General features: G+C 44.8%; 1 protein-coding gene across 1 annotated transcript; it reads left to right on the forward strand.

The window, feature by feature from the left end:
* Positions 1–921: 921 nt before the first annotated feature.
* On the forward strand, positions 922–23,323 carry LOC134601287 (volume-regulated anion channel subunit LRRC8D-like). The gene is made up of 2 exons (XM_063445761.1): positions 922–1,127; positions 20,962–23,323. The coding sequence occupies exons 1-2, from the start codon at positions 1,112–1,114 to the stop codon at positions 23,295–23,297; spliced, it is 2,352 nt and encodes a 783-aa protein (XP_063301831.1). The 5' UTR covers positions 922–1,111; the 3' UTR covers positions 23,298–23,323.
* Positions 23,324–25,907: the final 2,584 nt, after the last annotated feature.

Below are 25,907 nucleotides of genomic sequence, written 5' to 3' on the forward strand. Positions count from 1 at the left end.
GGAATTATGACATGTCACACATGTCATGTGTCCTTAAGGGGTTAATGCAGTATTTATAAATAATGCATTGAAATAAGAGGGGTGGCATTTTTACCCCATAGCTTCCATTTAAATCCTGGAACAGCATAGGGATTTTCGGGGGGGGGGGGGGGGGGGGGACACTGGAACTAATTAACCATAAGGAGCAGGAAATAACCATGAGAGCTAGACTTGAATGTCTCATGCTTTACAAAACTCTGTAATATCCTATTGAACATTTACCATCAAATAAACAAGCCTCAGGTTTCATCAGACCTCCTGCATGCTGCCTGGAAGCGCAGCAGCACCGGTGCCAATTTAATAATAATATAATCCACACGTCCATCCTGCTGAAGATCTACAACATGGGGTTAGTTGGACAGCAGCAGATTCTTGTTTCAACAAATTCACACACAGAAACTGTGAGCTGGGTGGGTCATTTGAACTATGCTAAAGTTATATTCATTTCTCTTACAAAATATAGGATTTATAAAGCGGTGTAACATGCTAATATTTAGAAAAAAGGCATTTGGGAAACTGTGAAAAACTTAAGAAATTATACTTGGTGCTTTAAAAAATAATTATAATAATAATAATAAAAAAAGAGCAAATGTCAGCAAATTTCTGTTACACCGTAAATCTGAGTAAAATAAAGTCTTTATGACATATAAAGCAATATTTATGTAAAAATGGGTGACATTTTTCTAATCCTAGTCAATCCTATTTGACACTATCACTTAAGCCTCACATCTCTTAAAGATAATTCAATGAACTTTAAGGTAACAGACTAGACAATAAAAGAAGGAAATATATTTAAGCATTTGAGGCACAGGTAATTTGTGACTGATTGATGTTTAAGCCAATGAAGAATAAGGGTGTGGGAAACCTCCACAATGATGTCACTTCAGTGAAGAATGAGTCTGAAGTGTTTGCTAAATTGAGAAATCTGATTGGGAGGACCCAGAGACTATGAAAAAAGTTGAGAGCACATTCTTTCGTATGCTCTGAAATGATGTCCAACGAACAAGAGACACACGTTGGAACTTGTTAGGAATTGAGAAACATATCGATCTGCTGCTTCCTGGTTTATAAAATGCTCGCCCGAAGAGGTAAGAATACAGAAATCAGAAACTTTCAGGGCAGGTAAGGAGCACAGCATTCATACATTCATACTGACATGCAGAAGCCGCACCTAGCATGACTGGAACGGGAGGCTGAACAGCAAAGCTTGAAAGACTTAAGGATAAAAATCCACAGTAATGCAGATAGCACATGTACTGCCAACACGGCATAATAAGGAAGAGTGGCATTTATAAAGAATAAGAAAGTTTATAAGTAAGTACATGAAGTTTTGACAATGTTAGAAAAGAAAAGGTACTACTAAAACCAGAGGAATGCAGTATTTGTAATAATGTAAAAAAGCAGAGACAAATCTTCACAAAAAAAAAAAGTTACAATATGTATATATATATATATATATAGAGATAAAAAAAAACGTCTAGGTAATGTATGATTGTGACAATAGATTTGTAAGCAAATACTTAATATCAAATAGATGCAATAAGGTGAAAAATGATCATCATAAATGGCCAGTCAACACTTTTTTTTATATCGAGCACAAAGCAGAGAGAGAAAAAAGTGCAATAAATACCAAATGTTCCTCAATTTAACTGATTCTCAGTGCAAAAGAAAATTAACGATTATTGCCAGAAATGCCAAAATGCCAGGATGACAAACACTGGAATTTGTAAAGATTATGAAAATAAAAGTTCGGGTTATGTTAGAAAACAAATTATGGAAATGGCGCTATCAAGAGTAGTTTTTCACATTCTGATGTTGTAGGTACGATGGGCATCAGCTGAAGCCCCGAAGCTGTTATGGTCATTAGTATTAAGATGGAGGTAACAGCAGTTCTGGGATTATGTTTTGCATTGGCAAAAGCACAACTTCTCATGATTTGCCATCAGCATTTAGCTGTGATAAACATTCTAAAATGATTACATAGCATCATGGTCTAAGGACCATGCAAACACATTACACAAGCTATAATATTTAAGATGAGGTAAAATTAGTGTCCAAAAGGGCTATGCCAAGCTGTTGCTGAACTACATCATTGCAATAGAAAGGGATTTTCCTTAGGCCAACCTAGCTCTAAAACTCAAATGTTTTCAGGAGAGAGATGGCCAGGTGTTCTGAAAGTTAAAAACAAACTACAGGGGAGAGATGCAGCTGAGTGGCAAAGGATACAGCAGCAACTGACAATCAAACTATTCCCCTTTAGTGGAAGGAGGTAGGTGTGGCAGAAATGCCTCTGCCACGTGTTCTTGGAGGGGCCTGCTTGACAGCCTCCTGTCAAAAGACTATAGGGGGACTATGGGGGCCCTAAATACCAATAGGGGGGGGGACCTATTGTCCTCCCCCCGGCCCCCACTCCTAAGCAGCGGGTGGGGGCCCTAAATACCAATAGGGGGGGACCTATTGTCCTCCCCCCTGGCCTCCACCCCCTGAGCGGTGGGTGGGGGCCCTAAACACAAATGGGGGGGACCTAATGTCCTCCCCCTTGGCCCCCACCCCTGAGCAGCGGGTGGGGGCCCTAAATACCAATAGGGGGGACCTATTGTCCTCGCCCCCGGCCCCCACCCCTGAGCGGCGGGTGGGGGCCCTAAATACCAACAGGGGGGGGGACCTATTGTCCTCCCCCCGGCCCCCACCCCTGAGCGGCAGGTGGGGGCCCTAAATACCAATAGGGGGGACCTATTGTCCTCCCCCCTGCCCCCACCCCTGAGCGGCGGGTGGGGGCCCTAAAAAAAATGTCCCCACAGGTTAATCGAGGTCCCCAAACCCCTAGTCACCCCCCCACCCCAAAAAAATGATCCCCCTACCTACCCCCTCTCACCCTAAAAATAATGAGGGGGGACTTTTAACTAAGAACCTGTAAGAAAAAAACAAAAAACTTACCATTCGATCTTTTCTTTCTAAAATGTTCTTTTTTCAGCCCCAAAAAAGGCCAAATAAATATCCATAATAACCGACGCAATAAAATAAAATAAAAAAACGAGCGCAAAAAAAATTAATCCATCTTCACCCGGCGAGGGCTCCGCGCAGACTGCAATTAGGCTCAGAGCACTCTGATTGCTGGGTTTAAGTCATCAAATCAGAATGCTCTGACAGGTAAACGAAGAGACTGACAGGTAAGTCTCTACATTTACCTGTCACAGCACTCTGAATGGTTGGTTTGAAATCCACCAATCAGAGTGCTCTGTGTCATTTTACACAGGTGGGAAAGTTCTGTGGAATTTTCCCACGCTGTGTAATTTGACTCATAACACTCCGATTGGTGGATTAAGTACAGGGGAATATTCACTTAATACCAAACATTGTTATACAGGGGAATATTCACTAAATACCAAACATTGTTATACAGGGGAATATTCACTAAATGCCAAACATTGTTATACAGGGGAATATTCACTAAATACCAAACATTGTAATATAGGGGAATATTCACTAAATGCCAAACATTGTTATACAGGGGAATATTCACTAAATGCCAAACATTGTTATACAGGGAAATATTCACTAAATGCCAAACATTGTTATACAGGGGAATATTCACTAAATACCAAACATTGTTATACAGGGGAATATTCACTAAATACCAAACATTGTTATACAGGGGAATATTCACTAAATACCAAACATTGTTATACAGGGGAATATTCACTAAATGCCAAACATTGTTATACAGGGGAATATTCACTAAATACCAAACATTGTTATACAGGGGAATATTCACTAAATACCAAACATTGTTATATAGGGGAATATTCACTAAATACCAAACATTGTTATATAGGGGAATATTCACTAAATGCCAAACATTGTTATACAGGGGAATATTCACTAAATGCCAAACATTGTTATACAGGGGAATATTCACTAAATACCAAACATTGTTATACAGGGGAATATTCACTAAATGCCAAACATTGTTATACAGGGGAATATTCACTGAATACCAAACATTGTTATACAGGGGAATATTCACTAAATACCAAACATTGTTATATAGGGGAATATTCACTAAATGCCAAACATTGTTATACAGGGGAATATTCACTAAATACCAAACATTGTTATATAGGGGAATATTCACTAAATACCAAACATTGTTATATAGGGGAATATTCACTAAATGCCAAACATTGTTATACAGGGGAATATTCACTAAATACCAAACATTGTTATATAGGGGAATATTCACTAAATGCCAAACATTGTTATATAGGGGAATATTCACTAAATGCCAAACATTGTTATATAGGGGAATATTCACTAAATGCCAAACATTGTTATATAGGGGAATATTCACTAAATGTCAAACATTGTTATATAGGGAAATATTCACTAAATACCAAACATTGTTATACAGGGGAATATTCACTAAATACCAAACATTGTTATACAGGGGAATATTCACTAAATACCAAACATTGTTATACAGGGGAATATATAAGGGAATATTCACTAAATACCAAACATTGTTATACAATTGTTATACAATGGCTGGTTTAAGCCAATCAGAGTGCTCTTTGTCATTTTACACAGCGTGGGAAAATTCCAAAGAACTTTCCCACGCTGTGTAAAATGACACAAAGCACTCTGATTGGGTGGCTTGAAATCCATCGAATCACAGTGCTCTGTGTAATTTTACACAGCGTGGGAAAATTCCAAAGAACTTTCCCACGCTGTGTAAAATGACACAGAGCACTGTGATTGGATGGTTTTCAAGCCATCCAATCACAGTGTCACGGTTCTCGCCGCGACATCCAGACTGCAAGACGAGGTCGCCCCAGAAGTGCCCAACAAGGGATTTGAACCTGGGTACTTTACGGTCCTGGGCCTGTTGTTTCTCCTCAGAGCCACCTTACAGTTCTAGTATTGCCCATAGTCCAATCTTGCCTTGTATCCAGCACTGGGGGCTGGCCGTTATCTGTGGCTGCTCCAATATTCTCGCACACCTGAAGCTGATGGCCGTTAGCCAGGTATATAACACTGCCTCTCCCAGAAGGCAGTGTCAGTTCATTGACTCTGGTTCCTGTTATTTCGAGTTCCTGTTGTCCTGTTAGTTTTCGGCTTCTGACCTGGGCTTTGTTCTTGTTTATCCTGAATTCTGGCATCCTCTGACCACTGGCTTACCCACGACTATTCTCCTGCTCTAGTCCTTGTCTGTACTTCGACCTGGTTATCCTGAACAGCCCCTGTAATGGTAAATTAAGTAATTTCTTTATATTTATGAAGTTCTGAATTTCATAAATATGAAATAATACCACAAATAAAATAATAAAAGGTATACTGGTCAATCACATAAATATTAGTGAATATCTTGAATGAACAGACAAGAGGCAAAGTTTTGATGAAAGTATAAACAAAACTTTACTGGGAATACAATTATCAAGCACACAAAAAAACAAATACTTTTAAAAAACACACACTGCTATAAACAATACATTCAGGTAAGAAATCTACTTAGCTCTATTCATGGAGATTCAGCAGCTTACACAGGATAATTGAATCAGCATAACACACAGAACAATGAGGTGAGTTCCTTGCCACATGTTAAATGGATTTACATGGGCACCTCTAAAGACACCTGGCTTCTTCCGACCCAGTCATGAAACTGCTCTCAGGTTTCTGGTAACCCCTTGAATAACCTCCCATCTAGTATCCGCCCACAGAGGTAACATAACCAATACCTAATGGTCATCTCTAGGAGGCGGATACTACATGTGGTCATTTGTGAAAGGAAGTGACTTAAGAATTCTCAATACCTTCCTAAAGCACATGTCTCATTGACTATGCGGCAGCCATCTTTATTCACTCGACGTCATAGTGCTCACTAGGCCACCTATAGGTCACTTCCTCCCTAAAGCACATGTCTCATTGACTATGCGGCAGCCATCTTTATTCACTCGACGTCACAGTGCTCACTACACCCCCTATAGGTATCATAAGTTATTGCACATGAATGGGAACACAATAATAGAACATTTATCATTGCCCATAACCAATACAATCCACCTGTTGATCCCATTACATGAGTAATAACTATAACTCATATATTTCCCGGATAGGTCTTACTTTCTTCATAGCTTGCTTTCCCACACATATAATCAAATTTACAAAAAAATACAATATTATACATAAAACAACACCCACTACTACCCATTGCATTACTTTAAACCCTAAATTACCCAAGAACCCAAAAGGTCCACTATCCGGTGGATTCTGGAGCTTCTTCCTGGTATCATTTATCTTTGAAATATCATGTGTTATTGCGCCAGAGTTATTGACAATATATGAGCAGCACTCTGTCCCTACCAACGCACAAACGCCTCCTTTGGCGGCCAAGACATAATCTAATGCCAGTCTATTTTGCAACACCACTGCTCTCATTTGTACCTGCTCTTGGGATAGTTTGTTAATAGCATCCACGGTTGCATCTAAAGCTTCATCCACTAGCTTTTTTAAAGCTTCTATTCGAGTTAATGACCAATATACTCCCCAGCCGGGAAATACAATTCCAGAATTAGCTTCATGTTCTCCGATAAATGAACTCCACCGTTTATTTCTAATCATGCCTTCTGGAAAGCTATTTCTATGCCTTATGGCGGGGATGATTGATCCAATGTAACATTCTCCTTCCCATTGACTAGGTAACCATCTATAGGCCCAATTACCACACAGACAATACACACCTCTGGGAAGGACACTGTAACTATTATCTGGGGCCCCACTAAAACAAGTGTCCAGGAGTATAGAAATAAAGGGAAAGCTCAGTCTTTTTATTGCACCATGAGAGGTCATACTTATTACTCTCACCACTGGGCTGGAGTCTTTGACAGTCATTGCCCAATGTTGTTCATTACCATAGCCCTTTACCCAGGCAGATGTACAGTTAGAATATCCCATTTTAGTGGCATTGCCTCCGTTGTTATGTGAACTGATACAAATAGCACCTTCCTGGGGGCGGTTTCTAATATGCAATCTGTCCAATGATTGTGGCTTTCCTTCTTCTCGGTACCAGCCGAATCCTGTATTATTATATTGTTTTAACTCCTCCAATGTCCATGGAACACCAACATGCTCTCCTCGCTGAATGATATGGCCCCACAAATCCAGCAATCCGTGCTGTTTGACACTCTCGAATAACTTGCTAATAGATTCAGGTATGAGTTGGAGGACCAGGGATCCGACTTGTCTATATAGGCACCAATCTGTTGGAAGGAAAGAAAATAGGGTGAGTACCTCCACTTAGTAATACAACTTTAGTGTCACCAGGTCCATTGGACAGTATTTCTCCCTTCTGTTTGACCTGTTCACCTGCTCGTGGTAGCACCCATACTTTGGAACCTGTCTGTAAGGTATTGCTTTCCTCCCATGTCACTAATACTTTCCGTGGGATCCAAATGGATACCACGCCTAATACAGTGTGTGAGAAAATCTGGCCTGGACACCCCCTGGTCAATGGGATTTCCCACAAATCTGATAACACATTTACCATCCCTGTGGTCAACCATTTATCATCTCTTAGCTCCTCTGTTAGGGCGAAGGTCACTTCAGTCCCTTCTGGTAATATCCCACCCATGGGAAGGATGTATGTCATCCATTCATCACCCTGTACAATCTCAACTAGGTTCTGGCTGACCACTTTAAATTTGTTCTTCCCCACCTGTTGGGGGAAAGATCCCTTGAACCTTAATCGAACTGACACAGTTGGTGTCCCTACCTGTCCAGTCAATCTTTCATATGGTGAAAACTGTCCTATTGGTCTACTATTTAGTATCATAACTGCCTGCGTGATCACCCGGTCCCACCCCCTCAATGTCCTACTTGGGGATAGCTTCCGAATCTGTTCTTTTAAAAGCCCATTGCACCTTTCAATCAACCCCGAAGCTTGAGGATGATAGGGGATGTGGAAGATCCACTTAATCCCTGAGTCATTTGCCCACTGCTGTACGAGCTGTCCAGTGAAGTGGGTTCCATTGTCTGTCTGAATCTCAGATGGCAGTCCATAAGCAATCACAAGAGTCTGTAGCATCTGAAGTGTTGAGGCCTGGTTTGCATGTTTGCAGGGTAATACTTTCAGAATTCCGGAAAAGGTGTCTACAGCAGTACAACAATACATCAGCCCCCCTCTTCCTTTAGGCATGGGGCCAATGTAGTCCATCTGCCAGATCTGTCCTGCTATTGTTCCTTTATTTAAATGTCCACGGGCTTGCTTCGTGAGGGGCCATTTCTTCACCTCGTTGCAGGTCTCGCATACTTCTTGAGCTTGGACAATCATCTGGAGAGTTATTGGTAGTCCTCGGGCTCGCGCCCACTCTAGCGTAGCTGCTTTTCCTCTATGACCCGCGGTCTCATGGGCCCAGTCTGCCATCCTAAGTAATACTGGATCAACAGGTTCTGGTGTTATTTTTGCTTCTCGTATTCGGGTCAATTCATCGGCTATCTTATTCGCGTTCTCTTCTCCGGTACTATCTTTCACATGGGCATTAACATGTCCGAGGTGTATTAATCTTGATTGGGCTGTTTTCCATATATTTTCCCATAAATCTTCTCCTCCCCATACTGTCTTGCCATGTATTTGCCACCTGTTGTTTCTCCATGTAGGCATCCATGTAACACAAGCCTTGTACACAGCCCAGCTATCTGTATAGATGTAGAGCTCTGGATCTGTGGTTTCTTCTATCAGTATGACTATGGCAGTCAATTCAGCATATTGACTAGATCCTCCTATTCCCTTCTCTTGAATCACAATTTGTTGCTGAGGGTTGTAAGCTACTGCAGTCCAATGTCGTCCTTTGTGGGTCATGATTGCAGACCCATCTGTGAACCATGCGTTTTTCTTTTGTTCTTCACCCAGTTCTCCAAATGAAGGAGCTGTCTTGATGGGTGAGGGCTGTAAAATTGGGACTTCTTGTACATTGGGATGTGAAAGTGTATCATATGGCACTAACCCAGTAAGGAGTTTGGTCAGTTCCTTCACTTCACCTGCTTGGATCCCTCCTCTTTCCTGCAGGTACCACTTCCATTTTAATAATGTCTGACTTTGTGCCACTGTTGTCTTTGCAGATAATCCTTCATCTCGTACCCATCCTGCTATTGGTAAATCTGTTTTCACTGATACTATGCTTTTCTCAGTCATTGTCTCCACATGCTGCAGTGCGAGGTATGCTGCCAGAAGATTCTTCTCCAAAGGTGTGTACCTTTGCTGAGCCCCAGTCAATTGCTTGGACCAAAACCCAATTGGTACTGCCCGCTTGCCTTTGTCTTCGCTCGGTTGCCATAGTCCCCATGATGCTACGTTGTCGTTCACCATCACATCCAATATGAACGGAGCTCCAATTTGAATCGGGCCCAAGCCCTGATGCTGTAATACTGCTTCCTTTGCTGCTTGGAATGCTGTAGCTTGATCAATTCCCCATACAAATGCTGATTTCTTTCTGGTAACATTGTATATGGGGCGTAGCAGCAATCCTAGATGCGGTATAAATGCTCTCCAGTAACCAACTGCACCTAAAAACTTTTGGGCTTCTGTTAACGTCTTAGGTTCTGGAGAATTCTGGATTGTATCCAGCACAGGCTGAGGTATCTTCCGAACAGGCCCGGACCACATCATTCCTAGGAATTTAACTTCTTGGGTTGGACCTTGAATTTTGTCTTTATTTATTGCCCATCCCCGTCCAGTCATGTAATTCACTAGAACAGGTAATGCTTCTTTCACTTCCTCTTTAGATCCAGAGATCATGATGTCATCAATGTAGTGAAATACTGGAAGATGTAGAGTGAGGTGGCTTAAATCCCGTGCAACTAGTCCATGGCAAATCGTAGGTGAGTGTATATATCCCTGGGGCACAACTTGGAAGGTATATTGGCGTCCTTCCCAAGTGAAAGCAAATTGATCTTGCGACTCAGGTGCAATAGGAATTGAAAAGAACGCATTAGCTAAATCTATTACCGCATGCCACTCCCCGGCCTGTTTGGCAATGTTTCCCACAATGGTTATAATATCAGGGACAGCAGCACTCAATGGTGGTGCTACCTTGTTGAGTCCCCGGTAATCCACCGTCATTCGCCATGAACCATCCATCTTCTTTACAGGGAATACTGGAGCATTGAACGGACTGACAGCTGGACGAATTGCACCTGACTGTAAAAGCTTGTCGATAGTCTCACTAATTTCTTGACATCCTCCGGGCAAACGGTATTGCTTCAGTCTTACCGGGTTGCATGGAGGAAGAACAATGACAGGTGTCCAATTTGCATTCCCTCGCACAATGTCTTTTACTGGTCTGAGATAGTATGGCTTATGAGGGAATCCAAACGTGAACACCCCCCACTGTGTCTCAATACTCTGCCCTAGTAACACATCTATTCCCAAGATATTGTCTGGCAATTCTGAAATCAAAACTTTAGCACTGAATCTTGGTCCTTTGTTAATTGACATAGCCACAACAGTTTGTACTGCTTTGGTAATTCTACCTCCTAAACCTTCTATTCTCACACAGGGTCCTGATAGCCTTGATGGATTACCATGCAGTACTGTGACTTCTGCTCCTGTGTCAACTAAAGCTAAAATCTTTGTTGGTCCTGGTCTTGTCCCCCACCACACAGTCAAAGGTACATAAGGGCGTCGGTCCCCGGCGGTTAAAGGGGACACATGTACCGCCGGAGGCCCACCATTCTGTCATTGTACTACAGCACTGTCCCAATCCATCAAATCATGTGTCATCAGATCTTTTACAGGATACAAGGATCTGACTTTACCATCACTCTCTGGCAGTGCTTGTTTCTCACTAGGTGTAGTATGAGAGTAAGTCCTAGCACGATATTCTGTTGGAAACAGTGAGGACATATGTGGGTATGAATGTGGGGGGGTATTATCTTGGGCTTGAAGTGAGGGTGGGGGCACAGCATAAGGAGCACAATGTTGGAATAGAGGTATGGACAGAGGAGGTGTGTCTGTAGGCATGAGAGGAGTGTTTTTTAAATAACTAGGGGGAGGAGACTTTGGGACAAATGGGGCAGAGGGCATGGTATTGTCTGCCTGATCCTTGCATGCCAAATGCACCTGTACCTTTTTATTAGACTCTTTTTTTAGTTCTAACCATTTTTCAAACATGGCAGGTGTTGAAATTCCATTAATTTGTTCTCTAGGTACACCAGCCTCAATCAAATCATTCCACATTTGAAAACGATTAACTCTCAGCCTTGTTTTATTCCTAAACTTTCCCTGATTTTTTCCCTCTATTGGTTCCACCATCTCCTCCCTTGTCCTGTTAGCGGCAAAAACACCTTTCCTAGGGTTAGATTCTGACTCTAATTCCCCAATTTCAGCTAAATAAGTGGTGAGCTGATGTACCTTTACATTATTCCCCAAACTGCCCAGCAAAGACAATAAAGATGCCTTCATTTCCTGGGGTGCACTTTTTAAAAACCGAGACCGCATGCTGGCTGTGAATTCCTCCATGTCTGGACCTTCCCAGTTATCCTTGTTTAATCCCACCACACAACCCATAACTCTAATGCGGGTAATAGCATCCCTCGGTTTTGACCAGGGTAAACTGGGCTCAATGTCATTGCTAGATGGGAAGGCCACAATTATGGCATGCCGCACCATATCAAATAATGAAAAATTACCTCCAATCTCCCTCACCCTCCGTAATACCTGCATGAGCTGTGGATGCAGCGTCAGCTGCCCCATACATAATGCTTCCCTTGCATTCAACTGCACACTGTCAGCTCCTCCATCCCACATGCGCAATAACCATTCTCCCACATTTTCACCAACTTCATGCTTATACACCTTTGCCAGCTCCATGAGCTCTGTTTGTGTGTAACTTTTTACCACTTCATTCATCTCTTCATGTACACCATTTCTCAAACCATGCGCTCTATCTTGTAGTCTCCTTTTCCGCTGCTGTGTAATGATAGGACGGGCTTGTCGCCTGTCCACATCATTATCATCATCAGAAAAGGATACATACTCATCATCAGATGACTGTAGCGGTGCTTCAGGATCCCATATGGGGTTTGCAACCATTGCTCGCACTTTACTTACAGGCACTGGCTTTTTTCCTTTCTGTGACCTCCTGCGGTTAATCTTGCTTACCACTAAAGTAGTACACTTTTCTTCTAGGGCAGCCACCTGGCATGCATTACTACGCATACATTCTTTTGTCATAACTAATAAATCTTTTACATCCTGCAACTCTTTCTCGAGCGCTTTATTTCTTTGCACCTCGCGGCTAAGGGCCTGCACAACTATCCACCCTGTGGTGGCAGCGGCTTTCCGCACTTTTTTGGAGTATACTCCCAGGTCTAACCGTAATGCTTGAACACCAAGTTCAGTACCAGCATCAGGATAGACAGGAGCTGCATACTTGATCAGCTCCTCAGCAATGGGTTTCCAGTTTTCTAAACTGGCCCACAATGGAATTGTCCCATACTTAGACGCCTCCTTCCCTCCTGCTCTATTACTTTTTTTAAACAGAGTAAGCATCTTTACTCTCAGGGGGAACACAAAAATGCAAATATACCAATCAAAGACAATGCTTGTTAACTATATCTCTTTTCACTGTGCAACGTGACTGTGCTATAGGCTTATTCAATCTATACACACATTCAAATATTCTATATTTAGTGATTGTGCAGTATCCTGTTCACAGCGCCAGTTGTAATGGTAAATTAAGTAATTTCTTTATATTTATGAAGTTCTGAATTTCATAAATATGAAATAATACCACAAATAAAATAATAAAAGGTATACTGGTCAATCACATAAATATTAGTGAATATCTTGAATGAACAGACAAGAGGCAAAGTTTTGATGAAAGTATAAACAAAACTTTACTGGGAATACAATTATCAAGCACACAAAAAAACAAATACTTTTAAAAAACACACACTGCTATAAACAATACATTCAGGTAAGAAATCTACTTAGCTCTATTCATGGAGATTCAGCAGCTTACACAGGATAATTGAATCAGCATAACACACAGAACAATGAGGTGAGTTCCTTGCCACATGTTAAATGGATTTACATGGGCACCTCTAAAGACACCTGGCTTCTTCCGACCCAGTCATGAAACTGCTCTCAGGTTTCTGGTAACCCCTTGAATAACCTCCCATCTAGTATCCGCCCACAGAGGTAACATAACCAATACCTAATGGTCATCTCTAGGAGGCGGATACTACATGTGGTCATTTGTGAAAGGAAGTGACTTAAGAATTCTCAATACCTTCCTAAAGCACATGTCTCATTGACTATGCGGCAGCCATCTTTATTCACTCGACGTCATAGTGCTCACTAGGCCACCTATAGGTCACTTCCTCCCTAAAGCACATGTCTCATTGACTATGCGGCAGCCATCTTTATTCACTCGACGTCACAGTGCTCACTACACCCCCTATAGGTATCATAAGTTATTGCACATGAATGGGAACACAATAATAGAACATTTATCATTGCCCATAACCAATACAGCCCCCGTGCACAGACTCACAGGCCAGGTGAGTTCTTCCCTGACCACCTTGGCCTGTGTTTAATTTCAAGGGTGAGCATATCTCTGCACACTGGACTCCCACCAAGGTAAGCCGTGACACACAGTGCTCTGTGTCATTTCACACAAATTCCAAATTCCCACGCTGTGTAAAATGACAAAGAGCACTCTGATTGGCTTAAACCCACCAATCAGAGTGTTCTTAGCCTAATTGCAGGGCGGGGCAAGGCTTTATAAGCCTTTCCCCGCCCTGCGTAGCTCAGTCTGCGCAGAGCCCTCCATGGGTGAAGATGTATTATTTTTTGCGCACGGGTTTTTTCTTTTTCGTCAGGTGTTTTTTGCGCTCTGGTTTTTTATTTTATTTTAAGTTCGTCGGGTATGATGGCTTTTTATTTGGCCTTTTTTGGGGCTGAAAAATGAAGATTTTAGAAAAATGAAGACGTCAAAAAGTGTAATTTTTTTTTACAGGTTAGTTATTTTATTCCCCCCTCACTATTTTTAGGGTGAGGGGGTAGGTAGGGGATAGCTTGTATTTGGGTGGGGGGGGGTGACTGGGGGCTTGGGACACCTAGTCACCTTGATTGGGGGGATTTTCATTTAGGGCCCCCACCCGCCGCTCAGGGGTGGGGGCCGGGGGGGGGACAATAGGTCCCCCCCTTATTGATTTTCAGGGGTGGGGGCCGGGGGGGAGGACGGTAGGTCCCCCCACCATTATTATCTAGGGCCCCCACCCACCGCTCAGGGGTGGGGGCCGGGGGGGACAGTAGGTCTTTTTTTGGGGCTGAAAAAGGAAGATTTTAGAAAAAAGAAGACGTCAAATGGTAAGTTTAATTTTTTTTTTTTTACAGGTTTGTTATTTTATTCCCCCCCACTATTTTTAGGGTGAGGGGGGTAGGTAGGGGATAGCTTGTATTTGGGTGGGGGGGGGGGTGACTAGGGGCTTGGGACCCCTAGTCACCTTGATTGGGGGGGGGGGGATTTTCATTTAGGGCTTTTTTTGTGGGTTTTAAAATCCGCCTGCCTATTGAAGTCTATGGCGGTTCGCCGGGTTCGCCCGTTCGCGAACATTTGCGGAAGTTCGCGTTCGCCATTCGCGAACCGAAAATTTTATGTTCGTGTCATCACTACTAGTTAACCCTTTCGTGACTGTAGCCATTTCCCTTTTCTCTAATGTATCATAGACCACATATGTGGTAATAGTGAATCTGACTACATGGGACATACAGCAGAGATGGAACGTTAAAAAAAATAAAAAATAAATAAAAATTTTAGGGACTACATCCTCTTAATCTGACTTCATACATGAAGTTAAGTCCATGTGTTATTAGATTGATATTTATTTTTTTAGCAGAGCCTGTCCCTCCACTGTTATCCCCCCACACTCCCTTCATGACTCACTTACCTGATCTGTAGGCTGCCACCCATGCCTCACTTACCTAATATGTAGGCTGCTCCCTCCCCATCCCTCAGTTACCTGATCTGTAGGCTGCCCACCATGCCTTACTTATCTAAACTGTAGGCTGACTAACTGAGCTCAGGGTCTGGGCCCCTGGGGGCCCGCCTCCAAAACCGCCCACAGAGACCGCCTCCAAATCCCGCCCACAGGAATACACACACAGACACAAACCCATTCACTGATACAAAAGGACACAGATACACACACTGATACATACTAACAGACACACATACTGATACGCATATAGGCATACATACTGACACACACATACTGAGACATACACACATATACAGACACACAGGCGTACATAGTGACAGACACATACTAACATACATACATACACACATGCATAATGACATACAGACATACATTCATACAAACAGACATTCATAATGACATGTAGACATACATACACTGACATTCATACACACATAATGACATGCATACAGACATGCATACAGACATGCATACAGACATGCATACAGACATACATAGATACATACATTCATACTGGCATACATACATTCATATAGACACTGACATTCATACGCACATAATGACATGCAGACAGACAGACAGACATACACACAGACAGACATGCAGACATATACACAGACATACACACAGACAGACCGACATACATACATACACACAGCTCATTTTCCAGCCACCCTCCTGTTTCTTACCTTGTCTTTGCAGGAGGGTGGCTGGGGCTGATGGGACTGGCAGTCGGCTGGCTCTCCCTCTTCATGTCGGGCGCGAGCGCTCCTCCCGCGCGGAGTGAGCTGGGAGGAAGTGACCACTTCCTCCCAGCAGCACTTGCGCTGCGGCGGCATTTTTTTTTTTAAAAAGGGGCCCGGTCGCGCTATACCACGGCCGCAGTGCTGACCAGGTCCCTGAAGATATGGGGCCCATCGGGTGGCCCTAAGTGCATGGGCCACCCGATGGGCCCCAACAGCGCGCGGGCGCCGATGCAACTGCACCGGCGGCAGTTCCGCCGCTACACTATGGCCAGGCGGCCATTATGGTTGTCACCCCCTGAAGCAGGGATAACATGTAGCTTCCTATCCCTGCCTTTCTCCTACACAGTATTGCACAGTATTCTCAATCATAAGAAAAATACTGGCACAAACTGAAAAATCCCCCCCTTGCCCCGTCCTGCAGATGCTCATGTGTAAAGTGGATCCTTCTAGTGCATCATGCTTGTGATATGTGGCAGAGGTCCTCCCCTCCCCCTGTTCTCTGGGAGCGATTGTTTATGAGAGTACATAGTTTATTCCCTCCAAAGAGCGCTCTCCTGGCTGGTCAAGAAGTGGGGGAAAACAAAGGGAAAAGTTGGCCGGGAAAGCGGTTTAGTAGCGGCCGTGTCGGAGTTTCCAGAGAAGTTGTAAGTCCTGCTACTGTCCTCGTGGCTCTCTGGTCTCCCTGGATGACTAAGGGAAGATGTGCTCTTGGTGAATGAACTTGGAGGGGATGTTGAGGAGTGCTAGTGTTTTGGGACAAAGCCTCTGGAAAGGGATATGGGTATATGGGTCATAGTGATTATACCCCTTTTTGGAGTGAGGTGCGGGCTGTTCTTTGTTTTGGCACAAGTGCTTGGGTGGTCAGTCACACCATGTATACTGGTGACTGCTCTGACCTTACAAATGTGAATTGTTTCACATTTCCTGCTTGGGAAAAGCAAGTATAAAGGTTTTACACAGGTCTCCACATCACTACCATTTTGTTGGTTTAAAGGACCACTATAGGCACCCAAACCACTTTAGGTCAATGAAGTGGTCTAGGTGCCAGGTCCCCCTAGTTTTAACCCTGTTTACACTGCATGGTTAATCCAGCCTCTAGTGGCTGTCTCCCTGACAGCCACTAGAGGCGCTTCTGGGCTTTACACAGAGTAAATGGCACTTATTTGATGCTGGACGTCCTCATGGAGTCCAGCGTCAAATAAGATCCCCATAGCAAAGCATTAAGTAATGCCTTTCTATAGGCGGGTTTGAATGTGCGCGCGCCTCTGACTGCGCATGTGGCTCCACTCAGGAGCTGACGTCGGCGGGGGAGGAGTGGTCACCAGCGCCGAGGGAGGCCGGCGCTGGATTAAGGTAAGTGGCTGAACGGGTTTTAACCCCTTCAGCGCTGAGGGAGGTGGGCACTCCAAGAGCCTAGAGTGCCAGTGTTATAGGAATGCAAGGCTAAGAAGTACATAAGAGAATGGACACGGATTCCAGGAAGCAAACATTGATTTATTTGCAGCTGCAAATGTTCCAGTGCCATTATCAGTAACACGATGCACTGGACACAGATTAGTTTCCTAACAAAGAATATATACTGTAAATGACGTATTCCATACGTATACATAGAATACAAAACTTGCACCTACATTACTATAGTTACATCCAATCAGGGCCGGCCTTAGGCATTTAGACGCCCTGTGCGAAAAATCTTCACAGCGCCCCCCCCCCCCCCGTCATCCATGTATGCTGTAATGTTTGTGTTGTCTGTGTATGTGATAGTAAGTGTGATGACTGTGTGTGATATGTATGCTATGTGTGATATTTGTAATGGGTGTATTAACAGTGTGTGATATGCGTGTATTGGTTGTATGTGACACACACAGAGTCAGACGGCCATACACACACACACAGGCAGACAGTCATACACACACACACACACACACACACACAGACACACAAAGACAGTCAGTCATACACACAGACACAGACAGTAATACACACAGACACACACAGAGGCAGTCAGTCATACAGACAGTAATACACACAGACACACACAGAGGCAGACAGTAATACACACAGACACACACACAGTCATACACACAGACACACACAGAGGCAGATAGTCATACACACACGCAGACAGTCATACACACAGACACACACAGGCAGACATAGGCGTGCGCAGCGTGTGCACCCTAAAGCACAAACACACGCCGCGTGTATATGTATGTGTGTATATATATATATATATATATATATATATATTTATTTATACACACACACACACACACTGCTGTGTGGGTGTGTGTGTGTGTGTGTGTGCGTGTAAGGGCGCTATGTGTGTGGGTGCTGTATGTGGGTGTGGGTGCTGTGTGTGTGCTGTATGTGTGCTGTGTGTGTGGGGGTGCTATATGTGTGTGTAGGTGCTGTATGAGGGTGCTGTATGTGTGTAGGTGCTGTGTGTGTGGGTGCTGCATGTGTGTGTTTGCGCTGTGTGAGGGTGCTGTATGTGTGTGGGTGCTGTATGTGTGTAGGTCCTGTGTGTGTGTGTGTGCTGTATGTGTGAAGGTGCTGTATGTATGTGTGAAGGTGCTGTATGTGTGTGTGTGCTGTGTGAGGGTGCTGTATGTGTGTAGGTGCTGTGTGTGTGGGTGTGTGTGCTGTATGTGTGTGGGTGATTGTGGGGGGTGGAGGTGGGGGTACATGACTCAATATCCCCCCTCCCTTCTTACCTTATGTAGGGAGGGGGGATTCTTGTTCCTGCTGCCTTCCCTGGTGGTCCAGTGGAGGTGAGGTGAGGTGCCGTTTAGTTAATATCCCCCCTCCCTTGTTACCTTATGTAGGGAGGGGGGACCATGCTACCGCCATCCCTGGTGGTCCAGTGGAGAGTGAACTCTACCCTGCGGGGCTAGAGTTCACTCTCGCGAGATTTGAGCGTTGCTGCGGCAACGCTCAAATCTCGCGAGAGGAACCCGGCGGAGCTGCTGGCAAGAGCTCCGCCGGTCCTCTCCTGCCTCCCTCCCTGCCTGTGGGTCGGTGGGGAGGAAGGCTGAGAGCAGAGCCGGCGCTCGGATAGCGCCGGCTCTGCATGAGCCGACAGCGGAGATCCTGAGATCTCCCCTGCCGGTCTCAATACATAGGCGTGCTGCGGGGATTAGGGTGTGCCCAGGCACACCCCGTGCGCACGCTATGCAGGCAGACAGTCATACACACAGACACACACAGGCAGACAGTCATACACAGACACACAGAAGCAGACAGTCATACACACACACACAGACACACAGAGGCAGACAGTCATACACACACACACACACACAGACAGTAATACACACACAGAGGCAGACAGTCATACACACACACACACACAGACACACAGAGGAAGACAGTCATACACACACACAGACAGTAATACACACACAGAGGCAGACAGTCATACACACACACACACACACACACAGACAGTAATACACACAGGCAGAGAGTCACACTCACCTGACAATCACAGTTACCTGTGGAGGCAGTGCAGCTCCTGGTGACTGGTGGGGAAGCAGGGACTCCTTCCTGCTTCCCCTGCAGCAGTTTTCCGGCGCTTTTAGCTCCGCCCCCGCCGCACGGTAAGCTCCGCCCCCGCTGCAAATTTAAAAAAAAAAAAAAATAAATTTTTTTTTTTTTTTTTTTTAAACCCGGCTGGCTGTGCGGCCGCACGGCGCCCCCTGCTCCATGGCGCCCTGTGCGGCCGCACAGCTCGCACACCCCTAAGGCCGGCCCTGCATCCAATATTAAACTAATGCTTATCTCTTACATATGTTATCTAATAGTGGGCGTTCCTGACACACATGCGCCCTGGTCCAAGATAGTTGCACAGTAGTTTTAACCATGTGAGTACTGAAGTTTTCTTAAACATCCTGTAGCTTCTACCACACCTGGAAAACAGGTTTGTTTTCCTGGCACTATAGGATCCATTTAATTAGATTGTGTGTGTTGACTTCTTCAGTATTCTTGCTAAATGTGATGTGGATGTGCGTGTTTTATGTTGGTGTTAGGCGGGTGATGTAGTTGTTAGGGGCAGATAGGTTAAAGGAACACTATAGTCACCTAAATTACTTTAGCTAAATAAAGCAGTTTTAGTGTATAGATCATTCCCCTGCAATTTCACTGCTCAATTCACTGTCATTTAGGAGTTAAATCACTTTGTTTCTGTTTATGCAGCCCTAGCCACACCTCCCCTGACTATGACTGACAGAGCCTGCATGAAAACAAAAAAACTGGTTTCACTTTCAAACAGATGTAATTTACCTTAAATAATTGTATCTCAATCTCTAAATTGAACTTTAATCACATACAGGAGGCTCTTGCAGGCTATTAACATAGTAGGGGATAAGAAAATCTTAATTAAACAGAACTTGCAATAAAGAAAGCCTAAATAGGGCTCTCTTTACAGGAAGTGTTTATGGAAGGCTGTGCAAGTCACATGCAGGGAGGTGTGACTAGGGTTCATAAACAAAGGGATTTAACTCCTAAATGGCAGAGGATTGAGCAGTGAGGCTGCAGGAGCATGTTCAATACACCAAAACTGCTTCATTAAGCTAAAGTTGTTCAGGTGACTATAGTGTCCCTTTAACATTTTGCATGTTATGTACAAGGAGAAAAACTACATTGTGGCTTACTTAGTCTGTTTTAAAATAATAAGATAAAATGCCTGTGGACATGATACCTGTTAGGCTTGCACTTATCTTACAGTTGTACTCAACAAGAATTTGTTGCTTTCATGTTAAACTAAATTTTTACTATTTATCTACATTTTACATGCTTATAGGTATTACATACTTTAAGCAGGTTTATCCACAACTGCTTCATGTACCTAGCTGACATTTGTTATTTTCCCATGCCACTTAATCAATCCCTTATTCAATCAATTCTTATATGGATTTGAAATATTATTTGCAATTTGCTTTACTCTTATTTCCTTTCTAATCCACCTTGTTTATTAATGTGTTTTTCTATACTATCCCTTTCTACTAGTCTCTCCCTCTGTAATGTAATCACTATTTAATAACTGTCAAGGTTTCCATTTCCTCTGTTCCAAATTCTTGTCCCCTTCTCAGTTTCATCTGTCTTTACTGTAATTAATTCCTTTTCAAAATACAACCAACTTTACAATAAAATTCTTGCAATTTTTTTTTTTTAGGCATGATCACAGTCACAGAGGCAGCATCCCTTGCTGACTCCCAGGCCCATTTTAAGGCCCTGAAACCTTGGTGGGATGTCCTCATGGATTACCTTCTCATCATAATGCTTATGGTCTCCTTTTTCTCTGCCACGTTACTTATAACAATGGACAAAGTTGTTTGCATGCCAAAGCCTATAGATAAAAACAAAACAGATGACTTGTCTAAAGCTGGCTTCACATATTCATCAATTTCAAGAGAACCTGGTCACTTGACCAAGTTGGACTATCAGCAGTACTTGTATGTCAGTGTAGTTTGCTACCATAAAGTAGTACCATGGCAGTCCAAATATTTTCCCTATCTGACTCTCGTCAACACTTTGATTCTTCTGGTCAGCAGCAACTTCTGGTTTAAGTATCCGAAGACTTCATCCAAAGTTGATCATTTCCTCTCCATTCTATCTAAGTGCTTTGAATCTCCATGGACTACAAAAGCCCTTGAAGAAACAAGTGATCAACCACCTCCTGATCACACCCGTCTAAAGTCCAGCTGTACACGTTCTGTGGAATACTCTTCAAGATCACCACTCCTGAGGGAATTTCCATTCATACCCATACAACTACCAGCTTCTTCAATTCTTGACAAAAAAGAAGAGGAGCAGGCAAAAGCTTTGTTTGAGAAAATACGTCACTTTCGTTTATATGCCGAGGACTCTGATATAGTATATCAGGTTTATATGGGACAGACAATCTTTAAAGTAGTTAAAGTAACAATAGTAATAGGATACACATTCAGTCTTGTGGGATCCTTCAGTTTCCAACATATTTGTAAGCCTGATATACAGAACCTAATGGGATATACTCTGTTTATTTGCACTCACAACTTGGCTTACATCCTGGAGAAGCTTCTGCTGACTTATATACTTCTTGTCTGTCTGTATGCCTTTTTAGCAGCGTATGCCTTGTTTTGGCTTTTCAGCCATCAGCTAAAATGTTACTCCTTTGAAAAAAATCATGATGGTAATGTCTTTGGAGACATTCCAGTTGTTAAGAATGATTTTGCCTTCATGTTACACATGATAGATCGCTATGACTCTTTGTACTCCAGGAGATTCTCAGTGTTTCTGTCCGCTATAAGTGAAGGGAGGCTGAAAGAGCTAGCACTCAATTCTGAGTGGACACTGGAGAAGCTCAAGGAGCAAGTGAACAAAAACATCAAGGGGCACTGTGAACTGGTGATCTCAATGCTTCCAGTTATCCCAATAGCAGTTTATGATTTGACTGAAATTGAAGTCCTCAAGCTGGAATTGATCTCCTCTGCAAATTTTTTAGCAGCTGTGTCCAGACTCAAACGTTTGTCTGAACTGCATCTAAGGCACACTTTGGTTAAGACAGATCCTGATGCATATCGTTTCCTTCAGGAGCATTTGAGGATTCTTAAGGTTTGGTTTACTGACCTTGATGAACTCCCTGCCTGGATCTACTCTCTGAAGAATCTTCAGGAGCTGCATCTTTCTGGCAACCTTAACTCCTCAAACAACAAATCCATTCGTTTACAGTCCTTACGGGGTCTAAAGAACCTCAGAGTCCTATCTCTTACCAGTAATCTATCGTATCTGCCACCCACTGTCCTAGATATAGCAGGACAACTGCATGAACTAATAATTCATAATGGAGAAACAGTGCTCTGCTCACTAGGTCATCTGAAAAAAATGAGCCAACTCACAAATATTGAGCTTCGCCAGTGTCAAATCTCAAAGATTCCTGGAGCTCTCTTCAACTTGCCTACACTACAAAATATGGATTTGACATCAAACTTATTACAGAATGTGGATGAATTGGGAACTTTACAGCGACTCCGAAATATAACTACATTAAGACTGTGCCACAATGCCATATATTGCCTCCCTCCAACAATTGAGAACTTGTTCAATCTGGAAGAACTGACTCTTTCTCACAACAATCTGGACAATTTGCCAACTACTCTATTTAACTTGGTCAAACTGAGGCACCTTGATATTAGTCACAATCACATCAAAACTATTATTCCAGAAATAGGACACTTGTCACGTTTGGAGTTGCTGGACATTTCTGGCAACCAAATCTCTTTTCTACCAGTGGAGTTGTTTCGTTGCACTAGGCTCCATTCGCTTTATGCTGGCCATAACAAGCTTACCAACTTTCCTTCAGAAGTCAGACAACTATCTCTCCTGTCTACATTAGAACTGACGGGCAACAACTTAACCTCTTTGCCAGTAGACATTGCCTCTTGCTTGATGCTAAGAAAAGGAGCTATGTTTATAGAAGAAAATGTGTTGAACATGTCCCCCATGGAACTGAGGAAAAAATTTTCATGAATAAACAAGTATCCCTACCTATATAAGATTAATTGTTTTGTCTCTGTAATGTAAAGTACATTGAATTTAAAATTACCGTATTTTTCGCTCCATAAGACGCACCTCACCATAAGACGCACCTAGTTTTTAGAGGAAGAAACCCAGAAAAAAATATATTCTGAACAAACTGTCCCATAGTGTTTCTTACTATGGGACAGTTTGTTCAGAATATTTTTTTCCCCTGTCCCATAGTGTCCCCCCCTCCCATAGTCTTCACCCCCCTCCCCATAGCCTTCACCACCCCCTCCCCATAGCCTTCACCACCCCCTCCCCATAGCCTTCACCACCCCCTCCCCATAGCCTTCACCACCCCCTCCCCATAGCCTTCACCACCCCCTCCCCATAGCCTTCACCACCCCCTCCCCATAGCCTTCACCACCCCCTCCCCATAGTCTTCATCCACCCCCTCCCCATAGTCTTCATCCACCCCCTCCCCATAGTCTTCATCCACCCCCTCCCCATAGTCTTCATCCACCCCCTCCCCATAGTCTTCATCCACCCCCTCCCCATAGTCTTCATCCACCCCCTCCCCATAGTCTTCATCCACCCCCTCCCCATAGTCTTCATCCCCCCTCCCCATAGTCTTCATCCTCCCCTCCCCATAGTCTTCATCCCCCCACCTCCCCATAGTCTTCATCCCCCCTCCCCTCCCCATAGTCTTCATCCCCCCTCCCCTCCCCATAGTCTTCATCCCCCTCCCCTCCCCATAGTCTTCATCCCCCCCATCTCCCCATAGTCTTCATCCCCCCCCCTCCCCATAGTCTTCATCCCCCCTCCCCATAGTCTTCATCCCCCCACCTCCCCATAGTCTTTATCCCCCCTCCCCTCCCCATAGTCTTTATCCCCCCTCCCCTCCCCATAGTCTTCATCCCCCCACCTCCCCATAGTCTTCATCCCCCCTCCCCATAGTCTTCATCCGCCCTACCCATAGTCTTCATCCCCCCACCTCCCCATAGTCTTTATCCCCCCTCCCCTCCCCATAGTCTTTATCCCCCCTCCCCTCCCCATAGTCTTCATCCCCCCTCCCCTCCCCATAGTCTTCATCCCCCCACCTCCCCATAGTCTTCATCCCCCCACCTCCCCATAGTCTTCATCCCCCCACCTCCCCTCCCCATAGTCTTCATCCCCCCACCTCCCCATAGTCTTCATCCCCCCCTCCCCTCAGTCTTCATCCCCCCTCCCCTCCCCATAGTCTTCATCCCCCCTCCCCTCCCCATAGTCTTCATCCCCCCCACCTCCCCATAGTCTTCATCCCCCCCACCTCCCCATAGTCTTCATCCCCCCTCCCCTCCCCATAGTCTTCATCCCCCCTCCCCTCCCCATAGTCTTCATCCCCCCTCCCCATAGTCTTCATCCCCCCTCCCCATAGTCTTCATCCCCCCCTCCCCATAGTCTTCATCCCCCCTCCCCATAGTCTTCATCCCCTCTCCCCATAGTCTTCATCCCCCCTCCCCATAGTCTTCATCCCCCCCACCTCCCCATAGTCTTCATCCCCCCATCTCCCCATAGTCTTCATCCCCCCTCCCCTCCCCATAGTCTTCATCCCCCCTCCCCTCCCCATAGTCTTCATCCCCCCCTCCCCATAGTCTTCATCCCCCCCACCTCCCCATAGTCTTCATCCCCCCATCTCCCCATAGTCTTCATCCCCCCTCCCCTCCCCATAGTCTTCATCCCCACCTCCCCATAGTCTTCATCCCCCCCCACCTCCCCATAGTCTTCATCCCCCCCCACCTCCCCATAGTCTTCATCCCCCCCACCTCCCCATAGTCTTCATCCCCCCCACCTCCCCATAGTCTTCATCCCCCCCACCTCCCCATAGTCTTCATCCCCCCCACCTCCCCATAGTCTTCATCCCCCCTCCCCTCCCCATAGTCTTCATCCCCCCACCTCCCCATAGTCTTCATCCCCCCACCTCCCCATAGTCTTCATCCCCCCACCTCCCCATAGTCTTCATCCCCCCCCACCTCCCCATAGTCTTCATCCCCCCCCACCTCCCCATAGTCTTCATCCCCCCCACCTCCCCATAGTCTTCATCCCCCCTACCTCCCCATAGTCTTCATCCCCCCTCCCCTCCCCTCCCCTCCCCATAGTCTTCATCCCCCCTCCCCTCCCCATAGTCTTCATCCCCCCACCTCCCCATAGTCTTCATCCCCCCCACCTCCCCATAGTCTTCATCCCCCCCACCTCCCCATAGTCTTCATCCCCCCCTCCCCATAGTCTTCATCCCCCCTCCCCTCCCCTCCCCTCCCCATAGTCTTCATCCCCCCCACCTCCCCATAGTCTTCATCCCCCCACCTCCCCATAGTCTTCATCCCCCCCTCCCCATAGTCTTCATCCCCCCTCCCCTCCCCTCCCCATAGTCTTCTCTTCCATATTCTCCTCTCCCATACTGTCCCCCTCCCCTTGTCCCATAATTACTTACCTGTCTTGTAGCGTTTCTCGGCAGAACAGGGCGCACCGTGGTACTGGAATTTTAATTTCAGGTTCCGGTTTCCGGCGGGACTGAAAGGAAGTGTGCACACTGAGCTGAGTGCGCACTTCCTTTCAGTCTCGCCGGAAACCGGAACCTGA

Source organism: Pelobates fuscus, chromosome 3, assembly GCF_036172605.1.
Source record: "Pelobates fuscus isolate aPelFus1 chromosome 3, aPelFus1.pri, whole genome shotgun sequence".
Classification (NCBI taxonomy): Eukaryota; Metazoa; Chordata; class Amphibia; order Anura; family Pelobatidae; genus Pelobates; species Pelobates fuscus.